The following is a 16,436-nucleotide window of genomic DNA, read 5'->3' as shown; positions in this document are numbered from 1 at the left end:
CTATGTTGCCCAGGCTGGTCTTGAATACCTGGTCTCAAGGAATCCTCCCGCCTCAGCCTCCCAAAATGCTGGGATTACAGATGTGAGCCACAGTGCCTGGGGCACTTTGGCTTCTTAATGGGTAGATGGAGCATTCTCCAGGCACTCTGAGTGAAGAGCCTCTCTCCTGTAGAACCTGACTAATATGCACTCATGTACAGCATGTACAGGTGATCCTGACTGCATGTACATGCTGACAGAGAGACCCAGTGCTTCTGGTTTAGGTATGGCCCAGAGATGCCCTGCTGAGGCTTCTGACACCTTCATCTTCACCTGTCTGCTACCATTAACCTGAGGGATCAAGAACCTTCCTTCCCTGGGGTTTCTGAGATGATGGGAGAAAACTTTCAAAGCGCAGCCTCCTCATGTCCCTGATGCCTCTGCTCAGAAGCCAGCAGTGGCCTGTGGCACCAAATCCAAAGCCCTGTGCCTGGCTTCCAGGCCCTCCACCACATAGCCTCAGCCCCTTCACTGCTGCTGGGCTGGTCTCCCCACTGTCAGCTTCTGGCACTCCACTCATTCTTACCTCTAGGCCTATCTTCACAACCCTGCCCCTTGGAAGGAATGACCTATTATCCCACATTCCATCCCCCATCAAGGCCCAGCTCAGCTGATGTCCTGCCGTGTCCATGAAATCTCCTGGGTCTACCCAGCCCACTCTGATCTCATCTTCTGAGTTTTCTGTGTACTGAAGAGCCTGGGGAATGGGAATCCTTGGAGTACTGTCTTTCTAGCTGGTCTGTCAGCAGCCTGAGGAGTCAACTTGCAATCCTCTCCTTCCATGGACCCCTCCCTCTGGCCCTGACTCGAGCAAATTGTAGATGCTCAGCAAAGTTGTGTGGATGGGCTGGATGCTCACCAGCTTTGCTGGAGATCACAGTTCACAGATAAGACCTTTAGGCATAGCCTGCTCTGTGGGACTTACCCTAACCAGGCCAGGGTATGCATTGTGAGGAGGGAGCTAGATTTTTAATCCTCAGATGGGCTATATGGGAGAGCTTGGGGGCAAGACTCAAAGGCTACGGTCAGAATTCCCACCTGAATCCTGCCGGTCTTGGAGTGGTCGGCATGTTCCCGTAGGCAGTGACCCCAGCTTCTTGTTTCTACACACACCTCTCATCCAACCTGCATGATTCTGCCCCCAGCATGAACCCTGGGGGCAGACAGCTTGGCTGCAAATCTCAGCTCCATCTCTTAATCGCTGGGTGATCTTGCCCTAATCTTTGCGCCTTGCTTTACTCATCTTTAAATAGAAATAAAGATATCAACAGAAGATGGGGCCAGGTGCAGTGGCTCATGCCTGTAATCCCAGCACTTTGGGAGGCCGAGGCAAGGGGATCACAAGGTCAAGAGACTGAGACCATCCTGGCCAACATGGTGAATCCTCGTCTGTACTAAAAATACAAAAATTAGCTGGGTGTGGTGGTGCGGGCCTGTAGTCCCAGCTACTCAGGAGGCTGAGGCAGAAGGAATGCTTGAACCTGGGAGGTGGAGGTTGCAGTGAGCAGAGATCCCGACACTGTACTCCAGCCTGGCGACAGAGCGAGACTCTGTCTCAAAAAAAAAAGGAGATCGATAAATGCTGGCTGCTGATGCTGCTACTCCTTCTTTGCCAAGAAGGGGTAGGTGGATAAGTAGGGGCGCTTCTGGCCAAGTGATGCAAAGCACATGCCTGGCTGTCACCCACTGCCACCTACATTTACACATGAGGTGATGAAATAGGATAGGATGAGCTGGGAGTTGTCTGTGGAGTGGCATAGTAGGATTGCTCGGAGGTGGATATCCCTGGGACAGATCTGGCTGTTGTGCAAAATAATAACCATAACAGCAACCCCTTTTGTCAAGCACACAGCAGTGCCAGGCGCTGGGTTAAGCATTATATATATGATCACATTTTACTTCACAGCAAACAAAGAAGCTTAGTCCTGGTAAATTGCCTGAGACACGCCTCTGTAACCCCGATGACCATGCCCTTACCACGGCGGGCACCAGGCCCTTACCGAGACTTGCTGAGGCCTGCAGCCAAGCTCCTTTCACGGATCCGTGTCTTCATCACCTCATTGTAATCTCCATTCTTGAAAATAGGATGAGCAAACCAGCCTCCCATGAACTGCAGGTAGGGTGAGGGAGATGGTCAGCCCAAGCATTACAAGTGGGCACAGCAAGAGACAGCACCATTCCCACTCAGAAGTGCCTGGCCTTGGAACCTCCCTTATTTTTCCATACCCTCAGCCTAAGTCTCATCTCTGTGGCTCCTGCCTGTTGCAGCTTCAGTGCCCAGATCTCCCAGCTGGGTCTGTGCTTGCTCAGCTGCTCTTGCTCTGAGGCAGGGCCACCTCTTCATAATTACAGCTTGCAGTGACAGGAACTGACCTGGGCACACTAGCCCTGGTGCTCAAAGAATGCTTCCTGGCTGCCCTTGGAAGGGTCCCACAGAGGATAAGGGAGAGGCCACAAGCCTCCAGGCTCCTGGTTCCCTCTCTCACCACTGAGCGGCTGAACTTCCTCATCAACGTGCCCAAGGAGCAACCAGAACGTTCTGGGGAGGGCTGAGATGCAAGGCTTTCCCGACTTCCCAGGCAAAGCATAACTCTTCACGGGCTTTCACAGCCCCAGAGTAGGAACTGTTTGACCTATTTTCTCTAATGATACCTAGGCCATCCTTATCATGAGGGGGAATACATGGCACCCAAACACTATAATGCTGGGGGGTTTGAGAGCCTTCTTTAGTCTCTCCAAATCCTCTCCTCACCTGCTGGCTGCTGCTGGGAATATAGGGTAAGGGCAGCTTCCACTCATGGTCAGAGATGAGGCATGGAACACACATGCCCTGGTAAAGAGGCTTAAATGCACTCACTCCAAGGCACCACACTGGATGTTTTGGAGGAAGCTGATTCTAATAGGAGATGCATCTGTCATAATCCATGGCTGCAGTATCACAGTTCACTAGTAAGTAGCTCAATTTAATGATATGACAGCCTAACATTTCCTGACATTTGAGTTTTGATTTCAGGAAAAAAGGAAATGTTGCTCTAATTCACCAGTTCTGTGAGTCTGACATGGGGGATACATTAATTTTGTTTCGAAGCTGTTTCCCCAGCTGGCTAGCAAACCAGAAAATTAAGCTCTTCGTTGCATTTATTAATTTGACTATCTTTGTCAAGGTCTCTTGTGAAGAGTTTTGCAAACTAAGGCCCTTGGTGTTCCCCCTGAGAGAATTATGGTGCCACAGTTGGCAAACTCTTCCACAGAGCCCAAAGTGGGAACCAATCCAGAGAGAAACACTTGCCTTTTCTTCCTGATGCAAAATGTAGAAGGCGGCACCTTCCAGCCCTTTCAGAGACTCTAGGAGGGATCAGAGGAGCTCTGTTGTGAATGAGGATCATTTTTCTCCTTCTCTCCTCTTGTCAGGGGTTCAGGAGGAAATAAAGGTAGGCCACGCTGGCACCTGCTTTCTTTTTAATTAATTAATTGATTAATTTATTTTTTGGAGATGGAGTCTTGCTCTGTTGCTGAGGCTGGAGTGCAATGGCAATCTTGGCTCAAGGGTTCTTCTGCCTCAGCCTCCTGAGTAGCTAGGACTACAGGCATGTACCACCATACCTGGGTAATTTTTTGTAATTTTAGTAGAGATGGGGTCTCACCATGTTGGCCAGGCTGGTCTAGAACTTCTGACCTCAGGTGATCCACCTGCCTTGGCCTCTCAAAAGTGCTGTGATTACAGGCATGAGCCACCATTCCCAGCTGGCTTCCTACTAATGTCTCTACTTCCTAGGGGTGAAATTCCATGACCAAAAGATGCTGTCCTTAAACTCATTGAGTTGGCAAATTAGGAGCACTAATGAGTTTCACAGAATCTAACGCCCTTAGTTTAAGAAATATTTAGGCTGGAGCAAATCAAACTAAATGGCAACACCTAAAGGTGAAGTGTGACACTGCAGCCCAGCTCTGTTAGCTACTATAGTCTAACCAGGGAGACTGAAGGCATGGAATTTCTATGAGTTAACTTCAAACCAATGCTACAGAAATAATTACCTGTACAAACAATTTTTAAAAACTTAAAGACAACCTAATCCCATAGACCTGATCACTTTCATCACAGCAAACTTATGAGGTAGGTAGGGCATCTCCAGTTCAAAGATGAAAAAACTAAGGTACGGAAAGTTTAGATGATTTTCCCAAGTTCAGAAAATAAGGTAATAGCAAAACCAGGCTTAGATCCTAACAATTGTTTTTTTTGGGTTGGGGGTGGTCTTTCTCTGTCACCTGGAGTTCAGTGGTGCTGAAATCATGGCTCACTGAAACCTTGAACTCCTGGGCTCAAGTCCCTACCTTAGTTAGCCTCCTGAGCAGCTGGGACTATAGGTGTGTGCCACTATGCTCTAGTAATTTCTTCTTCTTTTTCTTTTTTTTACAGACAAGGTCTTTCTGTGTTGCCCAGGCTGGTCTTAAACTTCTAGTCTCAAGTAATCCTCCTACCTCAGCCTTCCAAAGTGCTGGGATTACAGACATGAGCCACCACACCCTAAATTTTTGATTCACAATCTGTTTCTATTAGACTGGAAGGAAAGCTGGACAAGAGTAAGAACAAGCGCCCAGAGGAAAAACAGACCTGAACATATCTCCTGGCTGCCTCCACATCCTCCTGGTTAGAGGGATCTCTGGGTTCAGCCCAGTCACTGCTGATGGTGATGGAAATCACGCCACCTTGACTGGCGCGGTACACATCGTTGTACAAATGCCAGGCCTCAGCATGAGCCTTTATTAGGTTGTGGCCAACAATGTAGGGGGCAGTGCCAGGCCTACTGGAGATTCCTGGAAACATACACATGGACATCAACAGAGAATGGAGAGAATGGATGTGACTGAGAGTGTTAGTCCCTGCCTGCAGGTATCCCCTCTGGGTGAAGGGATGTAGATTCTGGCATTAGGAAGATGGGAATTCAAACCCTGGCTCTCCCTCTTATTAGCTGGCTGTGTAACTTTGGGTTACAGAGTGGCTCATATGTCTCAGGCAAAATACCTATAATAGAGACACCCATCACAGAATCTAAAGCCCCCAATTTAAGAAATGCTTAGGCTGGAGCAAATCAAGTCAAATGGTGACATTTAAAGGAAAAGTGTAATGATGAATATACTAATTACTCTGATTTCATCATCACATAATGTATACATGTATCAGAATATCATTTTGTACTCCATTCATATGTATAATTATTGCATATCAACAAAAGATAAAAGAAAAAATCCCTTAGGGTCAGATGTGTTTTATAATTTTATAATTAAATGTTTCCTTTGAGAAAAGTACCTAACAGGCCCATGGGCCCAGGACAGCTCTCCACAGTCAAGCACACTAACAACCTCTGCAGCAGAACTTAGGAAGGTTCACTCAGTGCCATAAACACCATGAGCAGCCCCCTGTTGGCTTGAGTCAGGTTTCACCACTATTAAATGAGCTCAGATCAGCCAAACCAATTGTAAGAACCTTTGGGATTTGGGAATCGTGAAAAACAGACTGTAGACCTCTACAGCCTGACAAACTGTCCTTCCCCACATCAATTTGCCCACATCTCTATCTCAGAGACCTTCCAACCTGAGGCCAATCAGTTACAGAGCAAAGAAATGAAGCCACCTTGAGGTATTGAGATGTGAAATTCACGTTTAGCAATGCAAAGTCAGGAGAGAAACCTCGACAGCTCTGAGCAAGAGGCAGGGTTTCGGCCATGCGGCTTTCTTGGCTGCCTCCTCCTGTGCCACCCAGGTTTCAACTCTCAATGTGCTAAGAATGCCATGTTCCAAGGAGCCGATGAGCCAGGCCTGGGACCTACCTGGAGCTGCTGTTCCGTAGCCATAGCCCTGGTAAGCAATGACATAGGGCTCATTCAGTGTGATCCAAAACTTCACCTTGTCTCCCAGCCTCTGGAAGAGCACATCTGCATACTCCTTAAACCGCTGCACAATGGTCTCATTCTCCCAGCCTCCAATATCCTGGAGTGCCTGCGGTAGGTCCCAGTGGTAGATGGTCACCTGGGAAGAAGCCAGATCAGCTGTTCCATCAATTATGCTGGGAAGCCCTGGGTTACATGTGCCAGCATCAACGTCTGCTGCTAATCCTGAGAGTGACTTAGACAAAAAAGCTCAAAGATTTTTTTTTTCCTTTAGGGAAGAGGTAAATTGCTTTCAGGGAGAACCAGATGGCTGAGATCAAGGTTGGAAAGGAAACTCTTTTATGTTTTTTGAATTCTGCATCATGTGAATTTACTGACAATTAAAAAGTTAAACTTGAGGTCAGGCATGGTGGCTCATGCCTTTAATCTCAGCATTTTGGGAGGCTGAGGCGGGTGGATCACTTGAGGCCAGGAGTTTGAGACCAGCTTGGCCAACACAGTGTAACTTTGTCTCTACCAAAAATACAAAAATTAGCCAGGCATGGTGGTGTGTGCCTGTAAGCCCAGCTACTTGGGAGGCGTGAAACAAGATCCAACACTGCACTCCAGCCTGGGTGACAGAGTGAGACATTTAAAAAAACAAAAACTAAACTAAACTAAATTTGAAACCAGTATTTTGTTTACATGATAAATGTGCTCCCCCAGCCCGCTGGCTCCTGCATGTGGACTTTCCCAAGGCCTGGCCAGGGCTCACCGTACCTGGGGCTGGATGTTGGCGGCCAGCAGTGCGTTGATGAGCCGCACATAGTAGTTCAGGCCCGCTTCATTGATGTACCTGGTGGTTCCATCAGGGAGGATGCGAGACCAGGAGACGGAAAAACGGTAGTGGGACACGCCCAGGTTTTGCAGGGTGACCAGATCCTCAGCAAGCTTGTGATAACTGTCACAGGCCACGTCTCCGGTGGCATTGTTCTCAACCCTCAGCGGTGTATGAGAAAATGTGTCCCAAATGCTGAGTCCTTTGCCATCTGCTCTCCACGCACCTTCGATCTCAAGGTGATAAGACATGGTCTAATTAGGTCATTCAGTCAAGCACTCACAGGTTACCTTCTGCCACTGGGTGAGTCCCAAGTCAGGACGCTTCTCAGCATCACCTCCTCTGGGAGTCTGCTCTGGCCCCCCCGCCCCCTCAATCTTGGCACATATGGCAATGGCCACTCCTGCACAAAGACAGACATAGGCAGAAGATGGAAAGCAAGAACCACCACTAACTGCCAGGCAAGTTGCTCTTACCTTTTTGTATTCCATTTTTCTAGGAAAAAATAAAACCGTCCTATTTTCTGTATTAGTGAACCTCATTTGGCATGAACATGGTAGCAGTGTGATGTTGTTAGGGCATCAGAATAAGCTCAGGCCCACGCTGAGAGCCAAAGTGAGCAAACTGCTGGCTTGGAAGGATCTAGCTGAGGAATAAAAGGGTCCAGTAGGGACTTGTCATAATTATGGGCTGTAGAACAGTGTTTTGGTCAATGCTGGACCCGATAAATGATAGCTGGTCACATAAGATTATAATGGAGCTGAAGGCCGGGCACAGTGGCTCACGCCTGTAATGCCAGCACTTTGGGAGGCCGTGGCAGGCAGATCAAGAGGTGAGGATATTGAGACCATCTTGGCCAACATGGTGAAACCCCATCTCTACCAAAAATACAAAAAAATTAGCTGGACGTGGTGGCACAAGCCTGTAGTCGCAGCTACTCGGGAGGCTGAGACAGAGGAATTGCTTGAACCCAGGAGGTGAAGATTACAGTGAGTCGAGAGAGCACCACTGCACTATAGCCTGGGTGACAGTGCAAGATTCCGTCTCAAAAAAAACAAACAAACAAACAAACAAAAAGATTATAATGGAGCTGAAACATTCCTATTGTCTAGTGCTGTTGTAGCCATCGTAATGTCATAGAGCACTACATTATTCATGTTTGTGGTGGTGCTCTTGTCAATAAACCTACCGTGTGGCCAGCAATATAAAAGTATAGCACATGCAGGCCAGGTGCTGTGGCTCACATCTGTAATACCAGCACTTTGGGAGGCTGAGGGAGGAGGATCACTTGAGGCCAGGAGTTCAAGACTAGCCCTAGCAACATAGCAAGACCCCCATCTCTACAAAAAAATTTAAAAGTTCATTAGGTATGGTGGCATGTGCATGTAATTCCAGCTACTGGAAAGACTAAGTGATCCTCCTGGCTCAGCCTCCCAAGTAGCTGGGACTACAGGCACACACCACTACACTTGGCTAATTTTTTTTGTTTTGTAGAGATGGGGTTTTGCCATGTTGCCAGGCTGGTTTTGAACTCCTGGACTCAAGCGATCCTCCCACAGCACTGGGATTGCAGGAATGTGCCACTGCACCCAGACCAATGTGCTTGTTTTAAGCTAAATATTATCGCAAAAGAGTAAAAAAGTTAAAAAAGTTAAAAAGTTAATAAAGGGCCGAAGAAAGGCATTTAAAAAATAAATTTAGGCCAGGTGCAGTGGCTCAAGCCTATAATCCCAGCACTTTGGGAGGCCAAGGCAGGTGTATCACAAGGTTAAGAGATGGAGACCATACTGGCCAACATGGTGAAACCCCGTCCCTACTAAAAATAAAAAAAAATAAAAAATAAAAAAAATTAGCTGGGCATGGTGGCGTGTGCCTGTAGTCCTAGCTACCCAGGAGGCTGAGGCAGGAGAATTGCTTGAACCTGGGAGGTGAAGGTTGCAGTTAGCTGAGATCATGCCACTGCACTCCAGCCTGATACCTGGAGACAGAGCGAGACTCTATCTAAAGATAAATAAGTAAATAAAATGAATTTAGTGTAGCCTAAGTGTGCAGTTTTCATAAAGGCCACAGTAGTGTACAGTAATGCCTTCCTATTCACTCACCCCTCACTCACTGACTCACCCAGAGCAACTTCCAGTCCCACTGTCTCCATTCATGGTGAATGCCCTGTTCAGCTTTTATACCTTATTTTTACTGTGCCTTACTACATTTAGATACACAAATACTACCATGTTACAAATGCCTACAGCATTCAGTACAGTAACAATCTGTACAGGTTTTAGTCTAGGAGCACTAGGCTATACCATGGTGTGTAGTATGCTATACTATCTAGGTTTGTGAAAGTGCACTCTGCGTGATGTTCACACAACTAGGAACTCACCTAACGTCACATCTCCCAGAGCAAATCCCTGTTGTGAGCGAAGCATGACTGTATTTGTGTGTCTTTGCCCAACTGCTTCTGCCAAGGCTCCCCCTGCTCCATCTGGCATCTCAGGACAGGCTGCCTCACCATGCTGGTCTGGCTAAATTTGGGGCTGTGCAGAAGGTAGGCTATCTGGAAGAGGCCCTCCCAGACTCCACACTGCCCTCCATGGGTCTGCTGGAATCTCCTGTTCATGCATCTGCCCTTCCCAGCAGTAAGCCTAGAGCCTGGTGCAGGGCAGGTGTGCAGTCAATGGTGACCCTAAACTCCTCACCTGATACGCAGCAGAAGCCGCACTCCAAATGAAGCCCTCAGGAAACGATCCATACACAAACTCATCCTCCTTGGGCAGTGGCATGCCATTGTTGGTAATCACCTCTGTGTAGTACCTGGCAGAGGCTCTTGCTGTGCGAGGCCTGTTCGTGTTGTTGAAATCAACATGGTACAGTCCAAACTTGACTGTGTAGCCATTCAGCCACTCAAAGTTGTCCATCAGAGACCAGGCAACATACCCTCGAAGGTCTACACCATCAAGCCTGTAGGCTGGGAACATCCCAAAGAAAGCAGAGGAGAGCTTGACACCAGGAGGCAGGACCTCCAGGCAGCCAGCCTAATGCTAGCTCCTCAATCAAGGCTGTCATCCTAAAAGTGACATATGCTGTGAGAGACCAACAGATCATCTGTTGATCTGACTTTTTTGCCATTACTACGACCCCCACAGCAAGCATTAATGACTGATCATCTCCAAATCAAATTCTTCTGTTGGGGCAAAGGAACATGCCTCAAATTCAAGAGCCTCAGCTCACTTAGGAAGTTAAGCCCAATGCGCCTGTAGTCCCAGCAACTGGGGAGGCTGAGGCAGGAGAATTGCTTGAACCTGGGAGGTGGAGGTTGCAGTGAGCCGAGATCGTACCATTCCATTCCAGCCTGGGTAACAGAGTGAGACTCTGTCTCAAAAAAAAAAGAAAGAAAAGATCAATGAAACAAAAAGTAGATTTTTAGGCTGGCGCGGTGGCTCATGCCTGTAATCCTAGCACTTTGAGAGGCAGAGGTAGGCAGATCACTTGAGGTCAGGAATTTGAAACCAGCCTGGCCAACATGGTGCAACCCCGTCTCAACTAAAAATACGAAAAAATTAGCTGGGCACAGTGGCCACTGCACTCCAACCTGGGTAACAGAGCAAGAATCCATATCAAAAAAAAAAAAAAAAGGAAGTCCCGAAATGTGAACTTACACAAGTTTCTTATTCTGGGGTGCATGGGATAAGCTCTAAGAAGGCAGAAATCTGTGTTTTGTTCACTGTTGTAACCCCAGCACCTAGAATAGAACTTGTCACAGTAGTTGCTCAGTAATGAATGGGCCCATGACAATATAAATACTCTGCCAGGAACCCTGTGTGTGTTGTGTTTGTGATTTTCCTCTGCAGAGACAACCACAGCCGTTTTTCCTCCAGCTTCTCAAGGAACATATAATCCCAAACAGATAAAGAATTATGGAGTTGGGACCCAAGAGAAAGACTTGTGAATGGTTCATAAATCATTCTGGCAAACCATTTTGGGCAAATGACCCAGGGAATGTTGGAAGGTTTCTTTAAGGGGAACTGAACCCTCACATACCTTTCAAAGCCTCATTGATGTAGGTTTTGTGGTAAAATATCCTATCGGTATCCTCCTCTTTTGGATTGGTCAGCCCCACTCCATTTTCGGTGATGTAAATGGGGATGTCACCATACTCTTCCTTGATCCAGTTCAGCAGCCTTCGCATCCCCCAGGGCGCAGCTCTGTTCATTGCTGTGGAAGGCCATGAAGGGTCCTCCTCCTCGGCCATCTCCTGGTCATCTTCATAGGAGGGTGGGTTTAGCCAGGGTGTTTTGTACTGCACAATTCTGGAGGAGTAGGTGTTGAGGCAGAAGATGTCAGCTGTTGCCCTGATGAACCTCTTCTCTTCCTCAGTGAAACTTGGCAGGCGGGAGGTGGCTAAGTGCTGCAGTTCACTCCTGTTCCCCACTTTCCACTTCATGGCATCAGGATAGTCTCCGTTTCTAAAAATGGGGTGTGCAAACCAGCCCAGAGAGAACTGCAGCATTCGGTCAGCAGCTTCCACATCTCTGGGGACCCCTGGTGACCTGGGCTCTGCCCAGTGTGTACTGAGGCTCAGAGAGATGACCCCCTTCTGCTCCTGCCTGTATTTCTCATCGTATGTGTGATAGACTCTGGCATGGGCTTTGATAATGGCGTGTCCTATCCTATATGGTGTCCAGCCTGGGTCCTTCACCCCTGGGGGAAACTCCCCTGAGCCATAACCCAGCCATGCCAGATACATGGGCTCATTAAAAGTCATCCAGAATTTGACTCTGTCACCAAAGGTCTGGAAACAAAAGTCTGCATAGCTGTCAAACAATTCAATCAAAACAGGATTCTCCCAGCCTCCAATATCCTGGAGGGCCTGGGGCAGGTCCCAATGGAACAATGTCACCATGGGAAAGATGTTGCTTGCCACCAAGCCATCAATCAGCCTATTGTAATAATCAACCCCATGACTATTGATAGAGCTGTTTCTCCCAGTTGGGAAAATCCGAGACCAGGAGATAGAAAAGCGGTAGGCCTTCACCTTCAAAGCGCGGAGCATATTCAGATCGGCATCCAGCTGGTGATAGCTGTCACAGGCAATGTCTCCAGTGGCATTGTCTTTCACATTGCTCCCTGGTGTGTGGGTAAAGTTATCCCAGATGCTGGGGCCTTTGCCGTCAGCATCCCACCCACCTTCAATCTGATAAGCAGAAGAGGACACACCCCACAGAAAGTCATCCCGAAATGTCCCATGGTAGAACAAATCTCTTTCGAACTTGGGTTGGCTGGAGAACTTTTCCCAAACCACTTTAGCCTTGGAGGGTACCTCAGATGGAAAAGTGAAGGCTCTGACTTTGGAGGGGAGGTCTGCTGTATTAGGTGGTAGCAGTCTTTTTGCCACCTTGGTGAGGAAACCGTTCTTTTCTATGATGCTGGTGAAAAAGTAGGCAGATTTCCTGGGAGTCCTTGACTTGCTGCTGTCGTTGAAGTTGACATGGTGCAGGCCAAACCTCTGGCTGTAACCAGAGGGGCCTTCAAAGCCGTCAATGAGGGAACGAGCAATGTAAGAACGAACATCCACGGAGTCTTTCTTGATAGCTATGAAGAAAAACAAAAATTAGATGTATTTATTTATGGATCTATTTAATTGAGATGGGGTCTCACTGTGTTGCCCAGGCTGATCTCAAACTTCTAGACTCAAGTGATTCTCCCAAGTCGCTGGGACTGACTACAGAAGTGAACCAGTGCACCACTATTTTATTTATTTATCTTTTAAAGACTAGCCAGTGCATTAGTGAGAAGGCGTAGAAGGGTTCTAGAAGCCGTTTGATCTGTAACTAGTTGTGAACAATCAATTGAGATAAATTATTACCTTGGACCAGCAAGGGCTTTCAATAAAATAGTTTTTATTGAAAAATTAGAAGTATAGTCTTTGTTACTAATGATGCTTTTGAAAAGTGTTCCTTTTGACATGAAAGTTTTGGAGGTGACTTGCGTTACCTCCCAAATGTTCACCCCCTTTCCTCCTCAAAATGGAGAAAAGGAAAATCCACAAGACCCTCACAAAACATAGGCCACTTCTATGGCCATAAATCTCAAACCAAAAGATCCCCATCTTAAAAGAAATAGTGGAAGGGATGTGTCCCGTGTGTTACCACTAGGATGTTTTGGTTTTATATAGAATACATAAATCAATCTTCTTCTTTTGTGTGTGTGTGTGTGTGTGTGTGAGCAACATGGCTATTTATTCACCCGGGTGCAGGCAGGCTGAGTCTGAAAAAGACCATAAATCAATCTTCTAACAATGTGCTTTTGTTTTTCCTTGTTTATGTTTAGTAATATTGACATTAAATGATGATATATTTCATATTTTAAAAAAGAATTAAACCAGCCTGGGCAACATGACCAGACTCCATCTCTATTAAAAAAAAAAAAAAGAAGAAAAGAAAGAAAAGTAGCCTGGCACGGTGGCGTGCACCTATAGGTCCAGCCACTTGGGAGGCTGAAGTGGCAGGATTGCTTGAGCTCAGGAGGTCAAGGCTGCAGTGAACCGAGATCATGCCAGTGTGCTCCAGCATGGGCACCAGAGCAAGACCCTGTCTAAAAACATGGCCCCCAAAAGATATGTCTAAATTCTGGACAGACACGGTGACTCACACCTGTAATCCCAGCACTTTTGAGAGGCTGAGGCAGGCGGATTACCTAAGGTTGGGAGTTCGAGACCAGCCTGACTAATAAGGAGAAACCCCATTTCTACTAAAAATTAGCCAGGCATGGTAGTGCATGCCTGTAATCCCAGCTACTCGGGAAGCTGAGGAGGAAGTTGTGGAGGTTGCCATGAGCTGAGATTGCATCATTGCACTCCAGCCTGGGCAAGAAGAGCAAAACTCCATCTCAGGAAAAAAAAAAAAAAAAATAAGGATATATCTAAATTCTAATCCTTGATACCAGTGAATATAACCTTATTTGGAAAAAGGATCTTTGCAGATGTAATTCAGTGAATGATCTCAAGATAAGAACATCTTGGATTAACCGAGGACTGACCTGTGAGATGAAACCTATTTGCCATACCTTTCCAATGAGAATAAAAAGACATATGAAATAGTATTTTAGGTAAGAATGAGGCCATAGATGTGGATCAACTAGATCAAAATCAATGACATAGAATATAGATTTTGCAGCCAATTAAAGGAAATGAAGACCAGTGTGGCTGGAGCAATGAGGGAAGAGTTAATGGGTTGGAGTTGGGAGGAGCACTTGAGCCTATGAATTTGAGGCTGCTGTGGGCTATGAACATGCCACTCTATTCCAGTCTGTGTGACATGGCAAGACCCTGACTCTTAAAAAAAGTGTGTGTGTATATATATGATGAGGCTTGATGACCGCATGGGACTCAGATGGGCAGAATGTAGAAGGGAGGTATTCTAGGCAATAAGGACACTGGGTCAGGCATGGTGGCTCATGTATGTAATTCTAACACTTTGGGAGGATGAAGTGAGATTGCTTGAGCCCAGGAGTTTGAGACCAGCCCGGGCAATGTGAAGAGATCCCATGTCTTAAAAAAAAAAACAAACCAGGCATAGTGATGTACACTGTGGTCCCAGCTACTCAAGAGGTTGAGGTGGGAGGGGGGATGGCTTGAGCTTAGGAGTTTGAGGCTGCAGTGAGCCATGTTTATGCCACTGCACTCCAGCTCTCTAGCTGGGCAACAGAGCAAGACCCTGTGTCAAAAACAAAACAGAACAACCACAGAAGCAAAGACGTGAATGATATGAATGAACCTTTGGGAAAGAGAGTTAGGAAGCTGATGTGAAGGACTCCCCACTACTACCAAAAATGCTTTCCTTGGCTCCATTTCCCTAGGAGACTTTCTTTGTACCATTAAAAAAACTGAAGACATGGAGAAGTACCACCCACCTTCCAATCACTGGCATATCCATTGTTCTTACCCTTGAGCACCTCATTGATATATTGATTGAAGTAGTCTACTCTCAAGGAATCATCAAAGAGATCTTCACTTTCCCCTATGGGCATGCCATTCCCGGCCAGGTATATTGGAACTTCTCCTCTTGTGTATTCCAGGGATACAAACTTCAACAGCCTCCTTATCCCCCAGGGCACCACACGAATCCAAGAGGATGAGGTCTGGGGCCATGCATGGTTCACGTGTTGGGAGAAGCCTCCAATGGTATTGTAGCTAGGGATGCAGGTGTTTTGTGGGGCATTGCTGATGAGGCGGGAGGTGTAATGAGACAGACCCAGAAAATCAGCAGAGCCTTTCAGGAGCTGCTTCTCTGCCTCTGTGAACTCGGGAAGTTGCGCAACAGGATGGGGGCACTGTCTGTTCATCTGTTGAATCTGGCTCCTTAGGGTGGCTGGGTAGTCTCCATTCACAAAGATGGGGTGTGCAAACCAGCCCAGCATGAAGTGCAAGTAGCGCTCAGAGGCTCTCAGGTCCTCAGGCCTCTCTGGAGACAGGGGTTCTGCCCAGTCTGAGTTCAGCACAATGCCCACATGCCCCTGCTGCTGCAGGCGATGGTGCTTATTGTAGTGGTGCCAAGTTCTGGCATGAGCCTTGAGGACCAAGTGAGCCACCTTGTGAAAAAGTAAGAAGGAAATACAGTGATTAGTAATAACAATGCAACAACAGGACTAATGAACCAATAACAGGTCAACAAGTCAATAAAGACAACAACAACAGAAGATGGCCAAATAGGAACAACTCCAGAGTGCAGTTCCCAGTGAGAACAGCACAGACGGTGAGTGCTCACCACATTTCCAAACAAGTTTTCACTGCCCACAGACCAGGAGATCTCTGGGCCGAAAGCACCATGAGTTTTCAGCGCAACGGTTTCAGCTGGTGCCTGGTTGGTGCACAGAAACTCACACAAGTCTGGGCGGCCGTTTCAACTGGTGCTTGGAACGCCAGGGAGACAGAGCCGCCCATTCAACTGAAAGGGAGGGGGCTGAAACAGGGAGCCAGGTGATCTGGCTCAGTGGGTACCACTCCCAAAAACAAGCAATCTGAAACGTTCTGGATTGAGAGTTTCGCAGCAAGCACAGCTGAACCCAGGACGGTCCAGCTCAGTGGGGGGAAAGGCAATAACCACTATCGAGGCAGTCCGCCACTACAGAGACTGTTCCCACAGCAGCTGGACAGAGCCTGTGGCAGCTCAGCAACACCTCTGCTGGCAGAATGTGACTAGACTACTCCATGCGGGATAGGGCATCTATGAAAAAAGGCGGCAGCATGACAGGAACTTAAAAATAAAGCTGACCTTCCTAGGACAGGGCACCTGGGAAAAGAGGCGGTTATGAGTTCAGCTGCAGCAGACTTAAAGGTACCTGCCCAGCAGTTCTGCACAGAACAACGGAGCTCCCAGCACAGCACTTGAGCTCCTATAAGTGACAGACTGTCTCCTCAAGCAACTCGCCGACACCCATATACCCAAAGAGACACCTCATAAAGGAGAGCTCAGGCCGACATCTGGCAGGTACCCTTCTGGGACGAGGATAGCAGAGGAAGAAACTGGCGGCAACCCTTGCTGTTCTGCAGCCCCCGCAGGTGATCTCCAGGCAAGCAGGGTCTGGAGTGGACCCCCAGTGGTCCTGCAGCAGAGGGGCCTAACCATTAGAAGGAAAACTAAGCAGCAGAAAGAAATAGCTTCAACATCAACAAAAAGGACATCCACTCAGAGACC

The 16,436-nt window shown here is 47.5% G+C and overlaps 1 protein-coding gene across 1 annotated transcript in view; it reads right to left on the bottom strand.

Moving 5' to 3' along the window:
* The window catches only part of LCT (lactase), a 77,366-nt gene that overhangs the window by 23,840 nt on the left and 37,090 nt on the right, over nucleotides 1–16,436 (bottom strand). The window contains exons 7-13 of the mRNA XM_002749479.6: nucleotides 14,685–15,330; nucleotides 10,783–12,333; nucleotides 9,441–9,709; nucleotides 6,687–6,977; nucleotides 5,868–6,066; nucleotides 4,652–4,854; nucleotides 2,040–2,149 (exon numbers count right to left, since the gene is read on the bottom strand). Coding sequence (XP_002749525.2) covers nucleotides 2,040–2,149; nucleotides 4,652–4,854; nucleotides 5,868–6,066; nucleotides 6,687–6,977; nucleotides 9,441–9,709; nucleotides 10,783–12,333; nucleotides 14,685–15,330 — 3,269 coding nt within the window. The remainder of the gene's footprint in view (nucleotides 1–2,039; nucleotides 2,150–4,651; nucleotides 4,855–5,867; nucleotides 6,067–6,686; nucleotides 6,978–9,440; nucleotides 9,710–10,782; nucleotides 12,334–14,684; nucleotides 15,331–16,436) is intronic.

The sequence above is a fragment of the Callithrix jacchus genome, chromosome 6, assembly GCF_049354715.1.
Source record: "Callithrix jacchus isolate 240 chromosome 6, calJac240_pri, whole genome shotgun sequence".
Lineage (NCBI taxonomy): Eukaryota > Metazoa > Chordata > Mammalia > Primates > Cebidae > Callithrix > Callithrix jacchus.
The sequence above is the reverse complement of the archived record's forward strand: the minus strand, read 5'-3'. Positions and strand labels throughout refer to the sequence as shown.